Source organism: Ctenopharyngodon idella, chromosome 8 (genome assembly GCF_019924925.1).
Source record: "Ctenopharyngodon idella isolate HZGC_01 chromosome 8, HZGC01, whole genome shotgun sequence".
In the NCBI taxonomy this organism is placed as follows: Eukaryota; Metazoa; Chordata; class Actinopteri; order Cypriniformes; family Xenocyprididae; genus Ctenopharyngodon; species Ctenopharyngodon idella.
Genome location: NC_067227.1, coordinates 32,040,453 through 32,064,763, shown reverse-complemented (window position 1 = coordinate 32,064,763; position 24,311 = coordinate 32,040,453). Strand labels below are relative to the sequence as shown.

Here is a 24,311-nt window from a genome sequence, read left to right as displayed (position 1 = left end):
TTCACAACAGCAGCTCACACAGATTTAAGACACACACTGGAGAGACTTGCAAAAACAGTGTTTAAATGGCAAAAGGACAGAAAGTACAAAGTCAATGTGACATGAGACATTTACATAACAGTGTGTGTGAAACGCAAGAAAAGAATCGAAAGAAATGACAGAAGAGGCTCATATTGAGATGTTTTTACATAAAGAACAACAGAAAAAATATGATTAATACTCTAAACGTGGAGCGATTCAGGCTGCGGCTGCTGTCTGGAAGATTTAAACCACATCAGTGATTTATGTTTGACTTGCTGCTAATACAACATGTTTAATTCATCTGCTGTCAGTCAGGAGAAGCACTACAGGCATTCATGAAAACATCCAAAATCATTTATAAATGTGATCCTTTTCTTTTTCCTTTATCACCTTTGTGATATACATTAGCATTAGTTTGGATTTTTCAACTGCAATTTTCTGAAGTGGCATTTTTATTGGACATCTGTTTCCACCGCTAAATAAAAAATAAAGATATTTGCGATTTTTTTTTTTTTTTTTTTTTTTTTTTTTTTAATCTCACAATTCTGACTTCTTTTCTCACAATTGCGAGATATAAACTCACAATTGCGTGTTATAAACTCAATTGTGAGATATAAACTCGCAATTCTGACTTTTTTCCTCAGAAGTGTAAGTTTATATCTCACAATTCTGGCTTTATATCACGCAATTGTGAGTTTATATCTTGCAATTCTGAGAAAAAAGTGAGATAAAAAGTCACAATTATACCTTTTTTATTTTTTATTCAGTGGCGGAAACAAGCTTCCATACATTTTGCTTATGTAGTAAATAAAATTCAGAGTAAATTAAATTATTTGAACAGGATGTTTTTCTTCTAAAATGGAAGAAGAATGTTTATTTACATGCACATATGCATGTATTTAGTTAAAAAAAATACTTAAAGGTGCACTATGTAACTTTGTCAATACATCATCAATCCTTCTTCCAAAACGTGTTCTTGTCTTACCTTGATTCATTATGGTAAGCCTGTTATAAGCGTTTATATTTTAGACCTGACAGAATGGTTTTTGCTGGAAATTGCGTATGTGCGTCACTCGCCTGTGCGCGTCTCATCATATCCATAAATAGAGAAAAGTTGCTCCAGTGTCATGAGAAATCGAGTCCCCCTCTGGAATTGGGTCTCCTTTAGGACCCAGGCGGTAATGCCTGATCAAAAGTTGTTATGGTGTTATCATCTTGACTAATTATAACCTATTTCACTATTGTATGATGTTTATTACAGTAAGTGCACAAACAACATGCTTGAAATATAAAATGAATGCCTGTGTATTGCATAATAAAACAAACTGGAAACATATTTGAAGCAAAAAACACCTAATATAATATAAGCTAAGCTAGCAGGCTAATTGGGTAGATGTATGTTATTCTTGTACATAAGCTAACTAAAAAAAAAAAACAGTAAGAACGAGAAATGCTTGATTTCACAACCTATAACTTCAGTTATATACTAGTATATGAACCATGTCATTTAAAAGACATTAATGCTCATTATAACATATTATAATCAGGCGCTAAAAATACTACCCATTAAAAGTCCTAAAGGAGACCTGATTTCTAGGGGGACTCGATTTCTCACCACACCGGCTGCTTTGACGTGTGTCTGGTGTGGCAGAGGTTAGTTGTCACAACGAGTGAGAATGTTGACATGGAGCAGCTAAATCTCCAACCTCTGGGGAATCATCTGATATAAACAAACGGTGAACACAGGAGAGTCTGCTGGCGAAAAGAGAATGAGACGGAGCTCGTAATAAAACAAGAATCAACATTAGCTTGGCTTTTCAGAGATGATGAGAACTGAGGGATTTGAAATGCTGTAAAAGTGATGCTGAGATGGTGTTTTTATGACTCAACAGGTGAGTAAGGTGTTTTATTGAACAGGTAAATAGTCATATGTATCTCTCTAACAGAGTTCACTGTAAAGCATTATCTATTGTGAAGCTCGTTTCATTATGGTTTGTTGCAGCGCTGTGCTGGAATTTATTTTCAAGGAAGTATTGTGTCTATTAATGGGTAAAGCTACAGTAACTTCTTCAGCTAGTCAGCTTGAGATATTTCCATCTAAATTGGTTATCTCTCTTAAGCCTAGTAGTGAATGTTTTATGAGCAGTAGGTTAACAATAATAATCCGCACAGTCACATAGAGCCGAAGCACAACCAAAACAATGTTCTTCCGCAAAATGCATGCAGTTTTTTTTTTTTTTTTTCAAAAGTTACATAGTGTACCTTTAAACACTTGAGCTGATATTTTCTGTGGAATTTCAATCACTTCTGTTATAATATGTATATTTTTGCAAATTTAGTAAGATGATGTCTAATTTGCATACTGAAAACAGTCACTATGGTTAATATTCATGTGGCTTTGTTGCAATGAAACTTTTGTATCGTTCACCTGTATTACCTCTCCTACAGACTGGATTGATCATCTTATTTCACATTGATCTGGATCGATATAGAATGATACTTATTGAGTCTGGATTGAGAGTTTTGGTGGTTTTAAATGGATTACATTCAACTCTAATCAGACAGCAGAACAGAACCGGACCTGATCCATCCTCCAGAAACACGTACAAATCAGACAACATGACAGACACACGCTTACATGGAGAGTGTTCTAAAAAAAAGTGTTGATTTATCATTCAAAAGTTATACATTTACAAATATATTGATTCCTTTTCTTATTCCAAACCTATTTGTGTCTTTGTTCGTATAAAAAAAATCACTCTTTGGGTTTCTCCAAACCAGAAATCACCTCTGCGAGAAAGAAGACAGCTGCATAGCTTTGCTCAAAATCTGCCCAACTTTCACTGACTGAACCCAAAAACACACACACAAACACACACACACACACACACACACACACACACACACACACACCAAACAGATTTGAAAGAAACAGAAAACATACCCAATTACAGCTCACGATCAGGACACAAGTGCTCCCTTCATTCTCACAGGCTGGAATCTCCACATGACCAGTGGCTGGAGGAAGTACACGCTAAAAATGACCCTGACTGTGTTCAGAATACCATACTAGCACGCTACTCATGTTTTTTATGCAACAAAACTGAAATGACTTACTACAGTTGCCAAAATGTGAAGTATCCATATACAGCATTTACTGCATTGAATACTATCCCACAATGCAATGCACTTGACTTGGCCTTCCATTTACAGTATGACAAATAAACTGGAAGTAATAAAATAAAAATCTCTTGTAACATTTTTTGACTTGCTTGATTGGATTACTAAAAGTTAAATTAAATTTAAGTCATTTTTAGTCTTTGTGACTACAATGTAGCACACTGCTGTTTGAAGTACTGTAGCATTCTGCATACTATGGAAGTTTGTTTCCGCCTCTGAATAAGAAATAAAGGTAATTGTGACTTTATCTTGCAATTCTTATTTTTTTCTCAGAATTGTGAGATATAAACTTGCAACTGCGAGTTATAAAGGCCAATTCTGAGGAAAAAAAGCACTGACCTTTATAACGCAATTGTGACTTTATAACTCTCAATTCTCACTTTATATCTCACAATTCTGACTTTATATCTTGCAATTCTCATTTTATAACGCAATTGTGACTTTATACCTCACAATTTTGACTTTATATCTCGCAATTCTGATTTATAACTCGAAATTGCAAATTTATATCACATAATTCTCACTTCGTGAGTTATAAAGTCACAATTGCGAGTTTATATTTCACAATTCTGAGAAAAAAAGTCTCTTATCTTTTTTTATTCCATGGCGGAAACAAGCTTCCATAGCATACAGTGTCACACTATTTAAAAAAAATATATATATATCTATAATGTAGTACAATATGCACAGTATTCTAATATTGCATTCTGAACACAGCCACAGTTTTAGTGCATCTTGGAGGACTGCTGTTTTCTAAAGGTGAGTATTCAGTTTGGTGTTTCTCTCTGATTTCTACTGTGTGTGTGTGTGTGTGTGTGTGTGTGTGTGTGTGTGTGTTTGTAAGTGTGTAAACAACATTTTTCAGATGCGGTCTACAGCCTCAGTTACAGCTCAACACGTCTGCTCTTTGGTTCATTCACATCACAGATCGTGATGCTGATGGCCTGAAGTTTATTATCAAGCAGCTGAAACAGCCATAATACTGTCCTGAATGCTTTTCTCCAGAAACTTGTTACAAAACAAGCAGGTATGTTTGATAAAATAGCCACAACACATTTTCCTGTTGCGTTATTATTATTTTCATGTTGCATGTTTTTTACTGTATAATGATCTTTTTTTTTATTCTGTGTAAGCAGCTGCTGAAAGTTAATTTTATATAATATCCATATGGTTGTTAGAAAGTTAATTACATTCATCTGGTTATTTTTTATATATATATAAAATGGCTCTGTGAATGAACCCAAGAGCAGAACAACTGTTGCAGCATTCAAACATCATCTATAATCAGGCCAACACGGAATCTGTGTCCGTAAATGACACATGTATGCCGATATACACTATCCACGTCATGCTACACGTCCTTTCCCCATTCATATTTTGGCTAATTTGAATAATACTGTAGTACTCGCATATTTTATCCCACAGAAACTGCAGAAGACGTCCACAGATTCCGTCTGGGCCTGTAACTACAGCGTGATGTCCTGAACCGTCTGAAGTTCATCCTGAGTTGAGTCTCTAGCGAATCCTGTGATTTGTCGGTAAGCGGATGTGTCTCCGTCAGTCTCTGGCAGTGAGGTGAGGACAAGCTTTCCGAGGCACTCGCAGGGGAAACTGACCTCTGATAGGACTGGAGAATTCTGGGAACCCTGTTGAACAGACCCTGACACAGGGCTTCACCCTATCAGAGCGTGTCTCGTAAGATTTCTACTCCACTCCCGAAGCTCTCTGAGTGAGGTTTGAGGGTACAGATAAAGTGCAAAATGGCTCAAAGCCGTCAGAGGACTCGTCTGTTAGCGCAGTGCTTCTCAACCGCTGGGTCGTGACCCAAAAATGGCACTGTCTTTGTTTTTACAGTGAATTTTTGGGTGCTGAGAGCATAAAACTATCGATGTACGCTTAAAAAATAAGATTTATGTATTTGAATTGCATATAAAATTTCCACCATTTAAAAAAAACTAATAAACTTAATGTGATGCAAACTGAGCTTTCTGCATGGTGTTGTTTATAATTAACTATTTTCACTTGATTTGATTTTAATAATCATATTTTTGTTAGCACTTTAGTTTAGGGTCCAATTCTCACTATTAACTAATTGCTTATTAGTATGCATATTAATAGATTATTGGCTGTACTTATAAAGCACATATTAATGCCTTATTCTACATTCCATAATCCTACCCAATACCTAAACCTGAAAACTACCTTACTAAATATTAATAAGCAGTAATTATAGGAGTTTATTGAGGCAAAAGTCGTAGTTAATAGTGAGAATACCATATTTTTTTTTTCAAATGCATTTATTTGAATTGTTTAGAATCAGCATAAATCTGTTCATTGTGAAAAATGTATTCAGTTAAAAGTATGAACATGATTAAATATGGCTAGCTGTGGAACAAGCAATATTCAATTAATACAAATGTATGAGATAAAAAACAAATTGGATTTATTGATGATAAATATATAAATGTGGTTATTGTGTATTTAAAACATTCAGTTTATGAGTGCTATTTATTAGTTTGTAATCCAAATGCATGGGAATTTTATATGCAATTCATAAATCAAAATATCTAAATTTATATCAAATCTAAATTTAGGCCTAAATATTTTTTGAGTGCATCGATGCAATCAATTAATGCATTTTATTATTTGATTTTAAGGATATTTTTGTTTTACGTTAGTACATTAAATGAGCAACACCAGTTGAGAAGCACTCATCTAATGACTTTCTATCTTTCATTTGTTGTACCCTTCTCTCATGTCTGTTCTCACACTCTCTTCCTCCATGTCTTCAGATAATCTCAGTTCTTCTTAAAGAATGAAAAGAGGCGCTTGTCTCCGTCCGAGAGGCGATGTGCTCGTCTGGAAGGAGCTCCGCCTCGCGACCCGCTGAAGGAGAACGGAGGATCCTTCCACTCCTCCTGGTGTTTATCCATCAGCTGTTGATCGATAACTCTGTGCATATCATCCTGAGAGAGAGAGAGAGAGAGAGAGAGAGAGAGAGAGAGAGAGAGACATCAGCACTTGATTTTAAAACAGAAAAGAGGCCGCAGCAGACAGTCTGAGGTGGAGTGAGAATGGATGAACATGAGTCTTGTGTGAGCGGCGGACATGACGGCTGTTTCACACTTCTGTAACATTGTTTGGTCTGAACCAGAACTCAGTTCCCTTCCTATGGAAGCTTGTTTCTGCCACTGAATAAAAAAAAAAGGGAATTGCAACTTTTTATCTCACAATTATGACTTTTTTTTTTTTTTTCACAATTGTGTGATATAAAGTGAGAGATATAAACTCACAATTCTGAGAAAAGTAGTCAGAATTGCGAGATGTAAACTTGCAATTGGGAGAAAAAAGTCAGAATTGCGATAAAAAGTAAATTCCGAGATGTACATTTGCAAATGCGAGAAAAAGTTGCAATTGTGAGAAAAAAGTTGCAATTGTGAGAGAAAATTCTGAATTGAGAGAAAAAAGTCAGAATTGCGAGAAAAAAATAAGAATTGCTATATGTAAACTCGCAATTGCGAGAAAGTCAGAATTGCGAGATGTAAACTCATAATTGCAAGAAAAAAGTCAGAATTGCGATGAAAAGTAAATTCCGAGATGTAAATTTGCAAATGCGAGAAAAAGTCAGAATTGCGAGAAAAAAGTTGCAATTGTGAGAGAAAAATCTGAATTAAGAGAAAAAAGTCCGAATTGCGAGAAAAAAAGTCAATTGCGAGATGTAAATTTGCAATTGCGAGAAAAAAAGTCCGAATTGCAAGAAAAAAATAAGAATTGCTATGTTAACTCGCAATTGCGAGAAAGTCAGAATTGTGAGAAAAAGTCAGAATTGCGAGATGTAAACTCATAATTGCAAGAAAAAAGTCAGAATTGCGAGATTTAAACACGTAATTGCGAGAAAAAAACCAAACACGTTACAATTTGGTTTCATTTGTTAACATTAGTTAACTCTATTAACATAACATGAACTAATAATGAAAAATAATTCTAAAGAATTTATTAATCAGTGTTAATTTCCATATTTTCTAATACATTATTGAAATCAAGTTGTATCTGTTAATAAATTGTATTTTATTAACTAATGTTGACAAAGATTAATAAATACTCTAACATATGTATTGCTCATTGTTAATGTTAATGAATTAACTAACATTAACTAATCAGACCTTTTTGTGAAAAAAACTAATAAAAATGACAAAAGAACATACGATGACAAACTGAAATGAAAACTGAAAACATAAAAACATAAGTTAATTTTAAAAAGTATATAAATAATAGTAAAATAACACTGTTTCCTTCTCTACACCTCAGGTCTCTTTCACACAAGCATTCACTTGTCATGTTTGTTCTAGTGTGAAAAGTCCCTGAAGAACAGGTGAAGAACTACACCACAATGACATGACGGCGACCTCGTGACCTCATGACCCGGGATGAACATGGATACGGGTAAGACGGCGAACCCGAGCTCACCTCTAAGGCAGGAGGGAGTTACCATAGGGGAGAAGGGGTCTGTATGGAAGCTGAGAAAGGCCACTAGATCAGAAACCACAAGAGCCACACAGTGAACAGCCCTGAGGAGGCAAACTGCAGGCAGGGAGAGAGAGAGAAGGGAAGCTAAGAGTTAAACACACACACACACTCATTCACGGGATACGGGTGAAGCAGAGCGACAGAACCACCGTCATCTTTGCTTTAATATGAGGAGAGGGACTCACATTCATACACTCAAACACACGCATACTGAGAGTTAAAGTCAACATGAAACTGCACTCACAACACATCTGACATCTGTAACTGGCATTAATAATGTATTAGTAAATGTTGACATTAAAATTAATAAATGCTGTAGAAGTATTGTTCATGTTAACTAATGTGGTTAACTAATCTTATTGTTAAGTGTTACCAAAGACTTTTATAGAGCTGTGTATACAAAACTGTTGGAAAAAAGTTCAATTGTGTGCAATAAGATCAGGAACGTGTCTTAAAGTAAATAAGGTCAATGTTGACTTCATGTTGACTTTAAGCATAAAGGGCAAAAGGGGAGAGAAACAGACAGAGAGAAAGAGGCTGACCGCTGCAATTCATTACAGTTTTGCATCGCAAAAAGCTCATTTACTGTGTTAATGAATGTAGCATGTAAATCTCGCAAGTATTTCTTTCTATTATCTGTACAGTGGTGAGTATTCGCAGGTTGGAGTTGTTGGAGTATCGCTAATTGTAACCCAGTGGCACCAATGTAACCCCTCCCCGCAAACAAGGACGTTAAAGACCACAGTCTCTAGCCTCGGAGCGGTGCGAGTAGAACCGGAGGGGTTACGTTGGTGCCGTGACCCGGATGGGAGTGAGGTTTATTAGGGGTGAGTGTAACAGAGGCCAGCTAGTAAGAGCTGTGTGAGTAAACCTCGCTCCTCTGGCTTCAAAAGGCGCACTAGCAACTGATGCTAGAGGCTTAGCGTCCTTGTTAGTGCGCCCGCCTCACATTTCAGAAACGCCGGTTTGAATCCCGCTCATAGGGCCGGATTTATGCATAGGAATTTACGCCTATGCTTGCACGTCCATGGGGCTCAATTACAATGACAAGAAATCATATTTTTTTTAATTATTATTATTATTATTTCAGTCTAATGCTAAAACTCTGTAAAACAATTACTTTATAAATTGATAACATGTAAAATATCATCGCTGTCAGGCCGTCATCGTCGTTATTTTTATTTATTTATTTATTTTCATAAATCATTACTATTGGTCACCCTTTACATCTGTCTGTGGGTTTTGCAAATATTTAACCAATGAAAAAGTATAAAAACAGCTTGTGACTAAACCTCATAACTCCATTGGCTCCTCAAATTGTCAGTCAAACCTCATAACTCCGCCCCGCCTCAATCATGAATGAAGTGCAGCACACATTTTAGTGGAGCGTCTCTGCTTGTTTGCAATGTAAGGGTAAATAAAGAACTGGTTGTTTGAATAAGTACAGCATTTTCTTTACTCAAGAAACACTATACATATATGGTGTATATATATATATATATATAAAAATCTGGCAGCATGCATTCACACAGAAACCCAGACTGATTCAATTACATCATTCGTATTGCTTTATTTGATATATTTAATGTGTTCCTCTATAATTACTCATGTTTGTTTCTGATATTTTGTGTCTAATAACATTCAGTAATGCGATTAATCTCAGAGCTGGTTGTTTGAGCAGAAACAAACTCTAAACAAGACATGAAAGCTTGGCTAAAGTATTGCAACATGCAGTCCTGTTGTGTTTAACCCTCTGATGTCACTTTGTTTGACAATAAGCCATTTTTAACCATTCAGGATGTGATGTCACAACCAAACCACCATAAGGTGTTTGCATAACCCTTTCCTATAATTTTATATATAGCTAACATTATGATAACATAAATTCAGCATTTATGATGAAAATGGTGCCTCGAATCATATTGATAATTATCTTCTATTGCAAATACATAATTTAGGGAAAAGAGCATGATTATATTCGTCACTGTAGAAGGTTAGTAATTTTTACAGGGGAAAAAATATATAAAAATGCTACAATTGTTGTTTACTTGTTATCTGGTTAACCTTATTAAATTAAAATCCCATACCATATAAAATTATATTATATTTTAAAAGACAATATATGTGATGTTTTAAGATGTATTTATCTTTAAGTTCTAGTAACAACACCTACCAGATTTCATTTTATATATTTAACAACAAAATGATTACAATTGTTTTGAAGTAAAAAGAAATATTGTTTTTTATTTGTGAATTAATAATTAATACATCAACCAGTGTTATTTTAGTATAATCGAGATACTATTATAGTTTTTATTAATATTTTGAATTAGTTTTTATTTTTATATATTGCTGAACAATTTTAATTAAATTTTTAGTCATTTTGTTGATGTTTTTATACATTTTTGCTAAATTTTTATTTCAGTTTTATTTACTTTAGCACATCAAGTTAAACTAAATGAAAATCAGAAACAGGTTGAAGTTTTTGTAGCTTTTTCTTTCAGTTTTCTTTTTTTTTTCTTTTTTTTTTTTTAGTTTTAGTTAACTATAATAACCCTGGTTATACAGTAACATGCGCTTTCGCATGAATGTGTTTATTAACAAACCTCAGTATTCGAGGAGGTGATGTGTTATTCAGGGAGCTGATGTGTTATTCACAGAAGTGAGTACACCCCTCACATTTTTGTAAATATTTTATTATATATTTTCATGTGACAACACTGAAGAAATTACACTTTGCTACAGTGTAAAGTAGTGAGTGTACAGCTTGTATAACAGTGTAAATTTGCTGTCCCCTCAAAATAACTCAACACACAGCCATTAATGTCTAAACCGCTGGCCACAAAAGTGAGTACACCCCTAAGTGAAAATGTCCAAATTGGGCCCAATTAGCCATTTTCTCTCCCCGGTGTCATGTGATTTGTTAGTGTTACAAGGTCTCAGGTGTGAATGGGGAGCAGGTGTGTTAAATTTGGTGTTATCGCTCTCACTCTCTCATACTGGTCACTGAAAGTTCAACATGGCCCTCATGGCAAAGAACTCTCTGAGGATCTGAAAAAAAGAATTGTTGCTCTACATAAAGATGGCGTAGGCTATAAGAAGATTGCCAAGACCCTGAAACTGAGCTGCAGCACGGTGGCCAAGACCATACAGCGGTTTAACAGGACAGGTTCCACTCAGAACAGGCCTCGCCATGGTCGACCAAAGAAGTTGAGTGCACGTGCTCAGCGTCATATCCAGAGGTTGTGTTTGGGAAATAGACGTATGAGTGCTGCCAGCATTGCTGCAGAGGTTGAAGGGGTGGGGGGGGTCAGCCTGTCAGACCATACGCCACACACTGCATCAAACTGGTCTGCATGGCTGTCGTCCCAGAAGGAAGCCTCTTCTAAAGATGATGCACAAGAAAGCCCGCAAACAGTTTGCTGAAGACAAGCAGACTAAGGACATGGATTACTGGAACGATGTCCTGTGGTCTGATGAGACCAAGATAAACTTATTTGGTTTAGATGGTGTCAAGCGTGTGTGGCACAACCAGGTGAGGAGGACAAAGACAAGTGTGTCTTGCCTACAGTCAAGCATGGTGGTGGGAGTGTCATGGTCTGGGGCTGCATGAGTGCTGCCAGCACTGGGGAGCTACAGTTCATTGAGGGAACCATGAATGAGCAGGGCATGATCCCCTCCCTTCGGAGACTGGGGCCGCAGGGCAGTATTCCAACATGATAACGACCCCAAACACACCTCCAAGACGACCACTGCCTTGCTAAAGAAGCTGAGGGTAAAGGTGATGGACTGGCCAAGCATGTCTCCAGACCTAAACCCTATTGAGCATCTGTGGGGCATCCTCAAAGGGAAGGTGGAGGAGCTCAAGGTCTCTAACATCCACCAGCTCCGTGATGTCGTCATGGAGGAGTGGAAGACGACTCCAGTGGCAACCTGTGAAGCTCTGGTGAACTCCATACCCAAGAGGGTTAAGGCAGTGCTGGAAAATAATGGTGGCCACACAAAATATTGACACTTTGCGCCCAATTTGGACATTTCCACTTAGAGGTGTACTCACTTTTGTGGCCAGCGGTTTAGACATTAATGGCTGTGTGTTGAGTTATTTTGAGGGGACAGCAAATTTACACTGTTATACAAGCTGTACACTCACTACTTTACATTGTAGCAAAGTGTCATTTCTTCAGTGTTGTCACATGAAAAGATATAATAAAATATTTACAAAAATGTGAGGGGTGTACTCACTTCTGTGAGATACTGTATTTGTCTTATGATATTCTAGTGTATACATTTACATACTTGGTTCTTAATACCCTTTTTTATTTCTGGATAATTCCAGAAGCCCAGGCTTCTTAATCAGTGCATGTTATACACACATCAGATTCTCTGACCCACTATTTTCTTTCAGGTTCACATGATCTGTTGAACTTGAGGCGTTTCTGTGCGTTGATGTGTGTGTGTGTGAGAGAGAGAGACTTACCTGCCAGGCTTCTAACTGCTGAGACAGGTTGAGTTTCTGCTGTATCGCATCCAACAGCTGACTGTTCAAAGACATGATGTCTATCTTACACTTCGCCAGCTCCATCTCCACGGCTTTCTTCCTGTAACAGGGAAGAGAAAGAACAAAAGAGTTACTCAGCTGCATCTCCGGTTAATGTTGTGATTGGCAGAATGGTGTCACGGGTACAGGCTGCAAAAACATGAGTGTGTGTGTGTCTCATCTCCTGTAGCTGTACAAAATTGCTAAAAATGACCCTAGAGTCTAGTAAATCAGAGAAAACCCTTTTGGAGAAGTTCTCAAACGATACTAAATAATGTCTTTATTCCCTTCTATAAATGCAAACAGTTGTGTTTTAGTGGTTAGTAGTGTTTGCCCGTGCAAACTTGCCACCACAGTGGTTACTAGGATGTTACTAAAGTGTTCTGAAGAGTTTTTAGTTCATTGCTATATGCAGTTACTTACTGGTAAAATTATATATCTGATCAAGTCACTTGATTTAACGAATTATTGATGTCTGAAGGACAAACTTGTGAAAAAGAAGTGCACTTGTAGTGTACTTCGAATCTTAAAAGTATATATTTTAAAAACTTTACTTGAAATAAAAATCCACTTAGGTTTGCTTAGAGTACTTTTTTATGACTATGATTCTTAACACACTTAAGTACACTTTTAAAAAGTGCAATTTGTAGTTTCATATTAAAAGTTTTACTTAAAAGTACATTTTAAATAATTAAATGAAAATTTTTTAAGTCGTGCTTTAATGAAGTACACTTATTTTGATGTTTTGACCAACATACTAAAGCACTAAAGTACTTTATTCTAACTTTAAAATGTTATTTGATATTACATTTAAAGTTATATTCTAAATGTACTAAACTGCAACTTCATCATTGCAAATGTATGTATTTACAAATATATTTAAACACATGACATACAATTTTCAAAAGAAATGGCATTAAAGTATATTTTAGTTAAAATGCTTGTAACAATACACTTCAACAATATTTCAAAGACAAAAGTAATTATAAAATATCATATAAAGATCCTAAGATCCATAAGACCTACTTAAGTGGATCAAAAAGCACTCTAAAGTTCAGCTTAGTGCATTTAATATAAATTTAAACTATACAATAGCATTTAACATACAATTAAGTGTTGAAAACATAACATTTAGTCTGTACTTAAGTATACTCTTTAAAGTATAATCTTTGTAACAAGTAGCTAACTCTTTTTAAAAGTATGCTAAAGTGTACTTACAGGCTGAAGTTTAATATTTAGTGTTTGTTCAAACCACTAACCCAAAATATGGATAAAAATAACAGTCAAAAATAACTTAGCAAAAAGTCTCTAAACATGTACGTGTGTGTCATTCGTACTTGGCAATGGCTTCATCTCTGTCTCGTATAGCACTCTGTAACTGCTCATTGGGCTCGCGTACTTCTGCCATCGCTCTCAACCGTTCGTTCTCTTCTCTTGAAGAAGAAACTTCCACCGAGAGCAGCGCCACCTACAGGATGCAGAGAAGAACCAGAGGACAGTTGAACTGATGAGCTCAGGTATTTATATAAGGCTGCGTTTAAGTCCACTTTTTTATGCCCTCCCCTCGCTAACTTCCCTCCATCTCGTTCACTCGGATGTACGTCGCTGCTTACATTGCATGAGTGCCCACTACTAGGGAAGTGCTTAGGGAAGTTTGCGAGTGTATGTCTAAAAGTGGATTTAAACACAGCCTAAGGACCAGATTTACTAAACAAGACAAATTAGCGTGAGAGCGCAATCCCATAAAAGCGTTGATGGGTAAGTTTTGCGCGTGATCTACTGACGACACGCAAATTAAAGAACACAGACGCAGCCGGATCATTTCCATAATGACCACTGCAATCTACCATCCAGCACAAATTAGCGTCTGGTTTAAGACGTGCTTTTTTAGGCGGTAAATAATGGTGCAAATACCAGTAAACTGACTAGCGCAAACCTTAGCATGATTCATAATACTCTCCTCCCATAAATGTTGCGTCTGAAAGGGAAACTCCTACAAATGCATATGCAATAAGGTCAGCCACAAAAAGAACTTAGTAAATCTGGCCCTAAGTGTGTATGTATGTGTTTGTACCTGATTATGGAGCTGTAGCGCCTCCTCCTGGCTGTTGCGTGTTTTTTCCTGCTCCTGTTCATACAGTTCTCTAAGTTCTCGCAGCTCCTCGCTCAATTTACGCACCTGCTCTTCTAATACCTCCTCATCACTGCGCCGTGAACCCTAAACGCATCCAAAACACATGTTGAACAAGAATACTGTGAATTTTTCCACATAAAACCTGCAGCTTTCGATGTGACGCTTGTTACCGTAGATTCATTGCCGTCCAGCAGGTTTTGCGTAAGTCTGCGCAGCTCCACAAGACTAGCGGGCAAACTACCCATGGGGACGTCTTTTGCCGACAACGTCTCCGAAGATTCGTCCATGGATGAGTCTGTGGATAAGGCGGAGTCTGTGATGTCATTTCCTCTCAGCTGTGAGCAGATGGAACGCACCTGACAGTAGGCCTCCCACAGCTGCAGCCGAAGCTAAAGGGATAGAAAGAGCGTTTGTGATTGCAATTTATAAAGATGATTTTATAGAAATTTGTTCATGCAAAAAGCGATTTTAGTTTGTGAAATATTTAAGAGCTGAGCTGAGCCTGATTTTCCAGGACTGTTGAATCCATGTGTCTTCAGTAAAAGGAGACCAATTCTGTCCATTTTGCAAGGTATTTATGTGGATTAAAAGTAAATGCTTGGCGCTCTTTTTATTTAGTGCATTTTTTCATATCACATATTTTAGTAATCATCATAAATTAGGTATCATTTGGAAGCTTACAAACTCAAAATTCATGCTGTGAAAACCGTTTTGAAATTAGACATTGCATTACCATGGAAACAGTACTCTAATTTCTTTTAGCAGGCTCCTCCCCTAGTGGGCGGTGCCTGGTTTCATATTACAAATTTTATTTTAACTACTTTATATTTAAAACTTTTTCTAATCCTGACAAAACGCATATCGTCGGAAAGGTCTGAGTCTCAAGGTTCCATATTTGGTGATTGTTATGTGATAGGAGTGATATTTGGATAGAAATTTATAAATTTGTTACAGGAGAATGCATGAAAAAAAAGTAATAGAATGTCGCTGACACCCGGTGGATATTTTTGGTACAGCGCCTAAACAAAATTTCATGGGAACTTTAATTTTTGTGATATAAACTTCGAATTTGTAACACAACCTGTTTAGACATATGGCTTTGAATTGATAGTGAAACTCTGATGCATTTTTTCAGGATTCTTTGATGAATAGAAAGTTCAAAAGAACAGCATTTATTTGAAATAGAAAACTTTTTAACATAAATGTGTAAGACTTGATTTTCCTGCTAAGAAAAAAGCTGAGATCAAGCACCCTGAAATAAAGCAATAAAACTCATCTGGAGAGAAGATCTCAAAGAAATAGGACACCGCCTTGCCCAATCTTTCCTCACTCTCCTTTAATCTGGATTCTTCTGAAATCATTATGACCAGTAGATTATTGGAGTCCATATTTCCGCAAATCTGCGTCAGGATAGGTCAAACAAAAGGCTCAATGAAAGGAGCATGTTGCACATCATGTGAGACCTTTTGATTTCTGTCTATCACTGACTTAGCAAGTTGCAGTATCGTGACTAAGAAAACTGTTTTTGTATGAACAAGCATGTGTCGGTTTGACTCAAATGCATTAGTAAACTCTGCACCCTCTGACTAGAAATCAAAAACTGACGAATTTGAAGTACATAATCGGCCGATGTAACTTCCTGTGCGATATCGGGTCCATAATGAACGGATAATTAAAAGTACGGGATACCCAGAATAATCAAATATCTAAATTGATACATGACCAATGATTAATTCCTAATTAGAAACACGATCTAAGAGTAATAATCATTTGAAATTGGAGTCGGATTAAATGAGCAGCTAAAGTAAAATTGAAACTAAATTTTAAAAATTAAGTGAACTTCACAGGGGCGCTGAAAAGACATATACGTGTTATACCTTCGCCCAGGCCGTCTGAATCCATTTTTGGGCTGACGGGTGGTTCCTTACAAATGTATTAATTTCTTTCTTTTTTTTTTTAAATGTTACTGACCCCAAACTTTTGAACAGTAGTGTACATGATTTTGTACAATGAATTATGTAATTTCCTGTAATTTCCAAATTTCCTAACCAGAAATTTATATATATATATATGTGACCCTGGACCACAAAACCAGTCATAAGTCGCACAAGTATGTTTATAGCAATAGCCAACAATACATTGTATGGGTCAAAATTATCGATTTTTCTTTTATGCCAAAAATCATTAGGATATTAATTAAAGATCATGTTCCATGAAGATATTTTGTAAATTTCTTATCGTAAATATATCAAAAATGTATTTTTGTGAGTGGATATGCATTGCAAAGTACTTCATTTGGACAACTTTAAAGGCGATTTTCTTAATATTTTGATTTTTTTTGCACCCTCAGATTCCAGATTTTCAAATAGTTGTATCTCAGCCAACTATCCTAACAAACCATACATCAATGGAAAGATAATTTATTCAGCTTTCAGATGATGTATAAATATCAATTTTAAAAAATGTACCCTTATGACTGGTTTTGTGGTCCAGGGTCACATAAGGGTGAAGGGCAAAAAATTGCGTAGCAGCCAGCCAATCAGATTACAACTGGTGAATAGACCTCTAATGGACTATGAGTGAAACTACCAGCCACTAAAAGTTACGCAAAAAGCAAATCATGGCTGTATGTGTCTCCTGTCCAGAAGAATCTGTGATGTGGAGCCGTCTGTACGCTGTTATAATGACATACCTGCTCTCTCTCCTGCTCCAGCTCCTCCTGCTCCATACTCTGCTCGATCTCACAGAGAAGGCTGTGTGGGTTCGGACTGAAGCTCTGTAGACTGCGTTCCTCCGTCAGCTCCTCCAGACGAGCGCTCAGCTGCCTGTGAGACACGCGCACCTCCTGCAGCTCCAGCTGGCTCTGCCGCAGCTGGTACGAACACACGGGAGAGTCACACACACACAAAACACACCTGAGGGAAACACGAGAGTTTACCGGGAACAAAAAACAAGCTGGTCGGTGAGGGATGTTTAGTCGAATTAACTCACCCCTGAGAAATAAACGAGCTGAACGCGACTCTTTCTTTATACAACATCTGAAATGTGTGCAGTTACTCATGTCATTGTGCAAATACTCCTATTTGTCACCTATGATTCATTCATTCCACAACCGGAAGTGTCTGATAATAGAAATAAATCAGTGTTTTTAATGTAGTGATTCATCTCTCACTGTTATGCTCTATTTTAGACCAGTGGTATGACACTGAACATTACTTTAAACCGATTTTTAAAAAGTACTATTCATTTATTTAGTGGTAAATCTTTTTAATGAAGCAATGAATAGCTTTTTAAGAGCAGTGTGTTAATATTAAACAGACTGTAAGAGCTGATGAAAAACCTGAGAACTGGAGGCCGTCCAGCGAAACAAATAACAGCGACTCAAACTATCTCTAGCAAAACAATGAACTGCTAATCTATAATAGCACAGAATTAAATGAAGCATTTTTCTTTCTTTTATTCTCCTGCTCCATCTCAGCTTTTATCTGCTGAGTTTTCAAAGATTTCCTTTCATTCATAATTCATTTCTGGTGCAGATCAATCAGAACAAACTTCTTGGTTGGTTTTGTCATCTTAATATAATGTATGAATGAACAAAACCTGTCAAGATGTACAGTACCAATACAAGTTAACTGTACAATTTGAATAAAAAATATATTTGATACAAGAAAAATAAGGATTAAGGATTTTTACATTATTGCATTATTTAGTGATAATTAAATATTCACATTAATGTACTATATGAGTCATGGTAGCATTTTTGTATTGTTTTTAATTTATAGTCATTTTAATAATAATAACTCATTACTGTATTTCTAATTATTCTCAGTGGTGATTCTCATTACTGAATTAACAAAAAAATACAACTCAATTAAAAAATCCCGATGTATTACAGTAATGAGAATTTGAGGGGAATATGTTTAATTGTCTTTTATAATAATGTCACACCAAGAACGATAACTATAAAGATAACTATATGTGCGTCCACACCAACGAACGACAACGGTCTGTTTATTCTAAGATCACGCGCTGCGTTTTGCTGTTCTTGTTGCATTTACACGGCTTTAACCAGCAGATGTCCTCAGCATGCTATGTTTCGATTGAATTTAGCTGACGAAGTCAATATAGTGGAATAAAAACAACGCCTAATCTTTTTCACTGCAACTTCAAAGGAAGAAAGACAATGTTGTCGAAACTAGCGCTGGATATCTGAGGTAATTTTATGTCACACTGTTTGCTAGCCTGGTATAATGATCTCATCGTTAATACTTCTCACCATTTATTCCGAGGGTATGACCGATTGTTTTCCATATATCCATTTTCTTTAAAGTATCCTTGAAAAGGGGGTTTGACTTGTCGAACAGTGGTGGCTTTTTCTGGACCTCGGCGATTAACTTCTCCGCAATGTCGTCGGCCATTTTAAATGCGTGAGCCCTTAAAGGGTTAGTTCACCCAAAAATTAAAATAATGTAATTTATTACTCACCCTCATGGCGTTCCACACCCGTAAGACCTTCGTTAATCTTCGGAAGACAAATTAAGATATTTTTGATTAAATCCGATGACTCAATGACATTTCCTCTCTCAAGATCCATTAATGTACTAAAAACATATTTAAATCAGTTCATGTGAGTACAGTGGTTCAATATTAATATTATAAAGCGACAAGAATATTTTTGGTGCGCCAAAAAAAAACAAAATAACGACTTATATAGTGATGGCCGATTTCAAAACACATGAAGCTTCGGAGCGTTATGAATCAGCGGTTCGGAGAGCCAAAGTCACGTGATTTCAGCAGTTTGGCGGTTTGACACGTGATCCCAATCATGATTCGACACGCTGATTCATAACGCTCCGAAGCTTCCTGAAGCTTCCTGAAGCAGTGTTTTGAAATCGGCCATCACTATAGCTATAAGTCGTTATTATTATTTTTTTTTGGCGCACCAAAAATATTCTCGTCGCTTTATAATATTAATATTGAACCACTGTACTCACATGAACTGATTTAAATATGTTTTTAGTACATTAATGGATCTTGAGAGAGGAAATGTCATTGCTGGCTATGGAGGCCTCACTGAGCCATCAGATTTAAACAAAAATATCTTAATTTGTGTTCCGAAGATGAAGAAGGTCTTACGGGTGTGGAACGCAATGAGGGTGAGTAATAAATGACATTATTTTCATTTTTGGGTGAACTAACCCTAACTGGCTGTCAGTGTTTTATCGTTCAACAGCGTTATATAGTATAATTGTTATTTATATCTTTATAGTTATCGTTATCTTTATAGTTACTGTTCTTGGTGTGATCGGACCTTTAATCATAATGGTTCTTAAATAGGCTTTATGTACTTTTGGCTAAATATAATGTCTTGTTTGTTTCTTTTATAGAAACAATATTATATATTTGTGACATGGACATGTTTGTGTTCTTGACATTTCATGAGATTCACCCAAAGTAACACAAGATGCACTGCAATGTGTTTACTTTTTTTGTCTTAAAATTCTGGGCATAATATATTTCAAACATGTTGTAAACCGTGTGACTTCATGAAATATATATTTTTAAATTCAAAATATTTCACTTAAACCTTCAAAAATCAAAATATATTCTAAAATCTACTTTAAGAGGCAAAATACATTTGCAAATATTGGGTAAATCAAGTTGTATACATTGGTTCCAAATTTTTATAAATTTTTTCTGTATGAAGAATTTTTGGGTATAATATGTCACAGTTTACTTTATTTTGCTATCCTCACTTACATAAATGAACTACAGTGTCCTGCACCCACTAGTAAAAATATATAAAAAATGTCTGAATAATTTTTGTTTTGACTGTATATTAGACAATATAAATATATTTAGATTGACAGTATATAAAAATGGCTAAAAAATATATGAGAAAATGTACTAAAAGTACCTGTAAATATATTTAAAAATATAATATATTTTTGGCCATTATTTGTTTGTTTTTTAAATGCATCTGAAAATGTTTTTTTTAATGGTTTTGTGGAAAAAATATGTAAAGAACTCTCATGTGGAGAAGCAAAATATATTAAGAGTTGTTTTCAGCTCAAAATAATTTTTTTTTTATTTGAAACATTTTTCATTTACGGCATTTATGACATGTATGCTCATTAATTTGCCAGTCCAATCATATCCAGTTTCGCTTCTCATGGTGTTAAGTGAAAAACACGACAAAAACACTGATGAATGACATGTTGTTTGTTTTGCAGTGCACCAGCCGCTCACCTGTAAGTCCTTGTCGTGACACTGTTTCTCCAGCACCAGCGTTCGCTCTCTCAGCTCCTCCACCGTGTTCTGCAGCTGCTCGTTTTCCTCCAGCATGGCGTTCACACGTCGCTCCAGTTCCTGCTTACGTTCTGACAACATCTTTATCTGCCCAACGAGACCGGGAAAAACACCAGGTTACGGACATTATCATCATTATCCAGCTTTAGTCTCTGATTCTGAGCTATTCAGACCAAAACATCTGCAAACTTTAAAATTAATGCTCACAATATATCTGAGTTTATCTCAAGAAAAAGTCAAGTGTGGTTCAGTGGATTAGGTTAAACTCTGGTGTTGTTGCTGGAATGCCGTGTTGCCAGGCATCATCAGTAGGGAGTCACAACACCTCCATAGTCAGGAATGTGCGCTTGATAACGGGAATATTTCTGTTCAAAACAGCCCCAAGAAAATGCTGTTGATCAGAAGTTCTTCTCAGTTGTGTTTCAAGTATCTTTATTGTCTCACTGGTTTCTTCTACAATACAGAAACAATTTTCACACAATTCACACAACAAGTAACACATTAATTAATTGAAATTAAAATTTGACATTGATATTTTGAAAAAACTGAAATAGTATTTTCAATAGCAATAGTAAAACATACTCCAATAATCTTTGTTTATTTTAAAAGTTTGAAATATAAATATATATATATATATATATATTTTTTTTTTTTTTTAAAGAATCAGTTATTTTATTTTTTTTAGTTTTATTATAGTTTTATTTATATGTTGAATTAGCTTTTATTTTTATATTTGTAGTTTTCTTGTTCATTTTAGTTTAATTTTTAGAAATTTTGTTATGTGCTTTTGTCATTTTATTGTTATTATTAAATATTGCTATTAAGGTTTAAAGGGGCATATCATGAAAATCGGACTTTTTCCCTTGTTTAAGTGCTATAATCGGGTTCCCGGTGCATCTACCAACCCAGAAAACGTGAAAAAGGACAACCCAGTAACTTTGTTTTGGCAAGCCTTTCTCTGCAAGCGTGTGGAAAAATGAGCCGCTCAGATTTCACTCCCCTAGTGATGTAGGAAGGGGATCTTATTATAGTATTACCGCCCCTTAATCTGCACGTTTCCACCCACGGCACCACCATTTTGTTTTCGTAAGCGAAAACGGTGTACCAGTTCTAAGGCCACGGCAAAAGTTCGAGCAAAGCATGCTAACTGTACAGAACACTGTTTAGAGTCTTGTTAGCTTGGATAGCCTGCAGGTTGACCCTGGCAAGCTCGAATGCTAAAAAAGGAGCATTTCTGTCCTATTTTGGAAAAAATATTAGACCATTTACAGCATTTGATAGCACTCATTAAAGTAAGCCGATGTGTATGGCTCTGTTTGTCAAACAGGTACGCTTTGTATAGTGGGCGTCCATACGGGTTCTGCACAAAAGATTAACAGGACGGCACATGCTAGTCGATGAGTTGAATCAGCTCCACAGAAACTACATAAATTTATCCACTAACCATTCAGAAACATCCAGTTTCATTCTAAAAGTTGTAACTTCTTCCTGAGTCTCTCCATCAGTGTCGACTCCGGTTTGAACAATGTAAGGCTGAACACCGTTACTGACAATCCTCATTTTGGCTGCGTGAGATTCTCCAGCTTTGTTGTTGTTGAGCGACCGAAGCGCGAGCTGTTAAAGCTCCGCCCTCTTCTGGAAAGGGGGCCGGGAGCAGCAGCTCATTTGCATTTTAAGGGACACACACAAAAACGGCGTGTTTTTTCTCACACCCAAATAGGGGCAAATTTGAGCTATAATAAATGATCTGTGGGGGATTTTGAGCTGAAACTTCACAGACACATTCTGGGAAAAGCGGCATAATAGGTCCCCTTTAATATATATTTTTTTTTCAGCTTTAGTTAGTTTTACTTTTTATTTATTTCCAGTTAATATTTTTAGTGCTTCAACTTAAACTTATTTCAGTGTATTGCCAAGGCAACATTTCTAATTTTTTAGTTTTTCAACTAATATTTATATTTTATTTTATTTCAGCTTTATTTCAATTAACAGAAATGTTTTAACTGTGAGAATTAAAACATCTGGCTCCATTACAGTTACAGAGAGGAGGATGTGTTTAATTGTCTTGAAAATAATGTCACAATACAGACAAAGATTTCATGAGATTCACTCAAAAAGTACCTAAAAAAAGAGTTTTCATTCCTCCTCTCAGTCCTGATTTGTGTGAGCAGCACATGAAACAAACATGAGCAGAAGTTTTGGTGTCTCTCCCTCATGTTATGACCTAGATCTGCTAACCTAGTTCACCAGCACTGAGGGATTCTGTGTGATTAACCGTACGCCACACCTGCCTTCAGAGCAACTGGACATTTAATGCATACTTCTGCTGATCTTCAAGCTTTAATTTTGAATCAGCCGACCCAGACAGTAACACTGGTATATTTATGTGCCGGTCGGCTCAGAAGCATCATGGATTGGAATAGACGCCCATTTCTCTCTGTCTGGCACTGGCTGCAGTTTCGGGAACACCCAGACATTGCAGCATTTGCTCTTAAAATAGAACAGAAGTTTTCCTCGCTCGAGTACACCACACACTTCACATGGGAGAGTTGCTTCTAAAGAGCCTTTACATCAACAAAACATCCACTTTATAAGGTACACCTTGTTAGTGCCGGGTTGGACCCCCTTTTCCAGATTCAACAAGGTACTGGAAACATTCCTCAGGGATTTTGCTCCATATTGTTATGATATCACCACACAGTGCTGCAGATTTGTCTGCTGCACATCCATGATGTGAATCTCCCATTCCAGCACATCCCAAAGCTGCTCTATTGGATTGAGATCTGGTGACTATGGAGGACATTTAAGTTTAGTGAACGTCATGTTTGAGATGATTTGAGCTTTGTGATGTATGTTATCCTGCTGGAAGTATCCATCAGAAGATGAGTACACTGTGGTCAGAATAGGTTGGACATGGTCAGCAACAATACTCAGGTAGACTGTGGTGTTTAAACGATGCTCAATTGGTACTAAGAGGCCCAAAGTGTGCCAAGAAAATATATAAAACTCCATTACACCACCAGCAGCCTGAACCGCTGATACAAGGCAGGATGATCCATGCTTTCATGCTGTTTTTGCCAAATTCTGACCCTTCGATCTGAATGTCACAGCAGAAATCGAGACTTAGACCCGGCAACATTTTTCCAGGCAATCTTTTTGTGAGCTTGTGTGAATTGTAGCCTCAGTTTGCTGTTCTCAGCTGACTGGAGTGTCACCGGTGTGTCTTCTGCTGCTGAAGATCATCTGCTTCAAGGTTGGATGTGTTGTGTGTTCAGAGATGCTCTTCTGCAGAATGTTTATTTGAGTTACTGTTGCCTGAACCAGTCTGGCCATTCTCCTCTGACCTCTGACCTCAACAAGGCATTTTCACTCACTGGATATTTTCTCTTTTTCGGACCATTCTCTGTAAACCCTACAGATGGTTGTGTGAGAAAATGCCAGTAGATCAGCAGTTTCTGAAATATACGTTCAAAGTCACTTAAATCACATTTCTTCCCCATTCTGATGCTCAGTTTGAACTTCAGCAGATCATCTTGACTATGTCTACATGCTTAAATGCATTGAGTTGCTGCCACGTGATTGGCTGATTCGATATTTTGTGTT

At 36.5% G+C, this 24,311-nt stretch overlaps 1 protein-coding gene across 4 annotated transcripts in view; it reads right to left on the bottom strand.

Moving 5' to 3' along the window:
• Positions 1-523: 523 nt before the first annotated feature.
• The window catches only part of bicdl1 (BICD family like cargo adaptor 1), a 45,401-nt gene continuing 21,613 nt past the window's right edge, over positions 524-24,311 (bottom strand). For 2 of the 4 annotated variants that reach the window (XM_051901831.1, XM_051901832.1), the window contains 7 exons: positions 20,649-20,795; positions 17,092-17,271; positions 14,570-14,788; positions 14,340-14,483; positions 13,603-13,733; positions 12,206-12,326; positions 524-6,167 (listed from right to left, as the gene is read on the bottom strand). In XM_051901831.1, coding sequence (XP_051757791.1) covers positions 6,000-6,167; positions 12,206-12,326; positions 13,603-13,733; positions 14,340-14,483; positions 14,570-14,788; positions 17,092-17,271; positions 20,649-20,795 — 1,110 coding nt within the window. In that variant the 3' untranslated portion in view covers positions 524-5,999. Of the gene's footprint in view, positions 6,168-7,668; positions 7,783-12,205; positions 12,327-13,602; positions 13,734-14,339; positions 14,484-14,569; positions 14,789-17,091; positions 17,272-20,648; positions 20,796-24,311 lie in introns of all 4 variants that reach the window. The other 2 variants (XR_007931137.1, XR_007931138.1) reach the window with 2 other exon arrangements.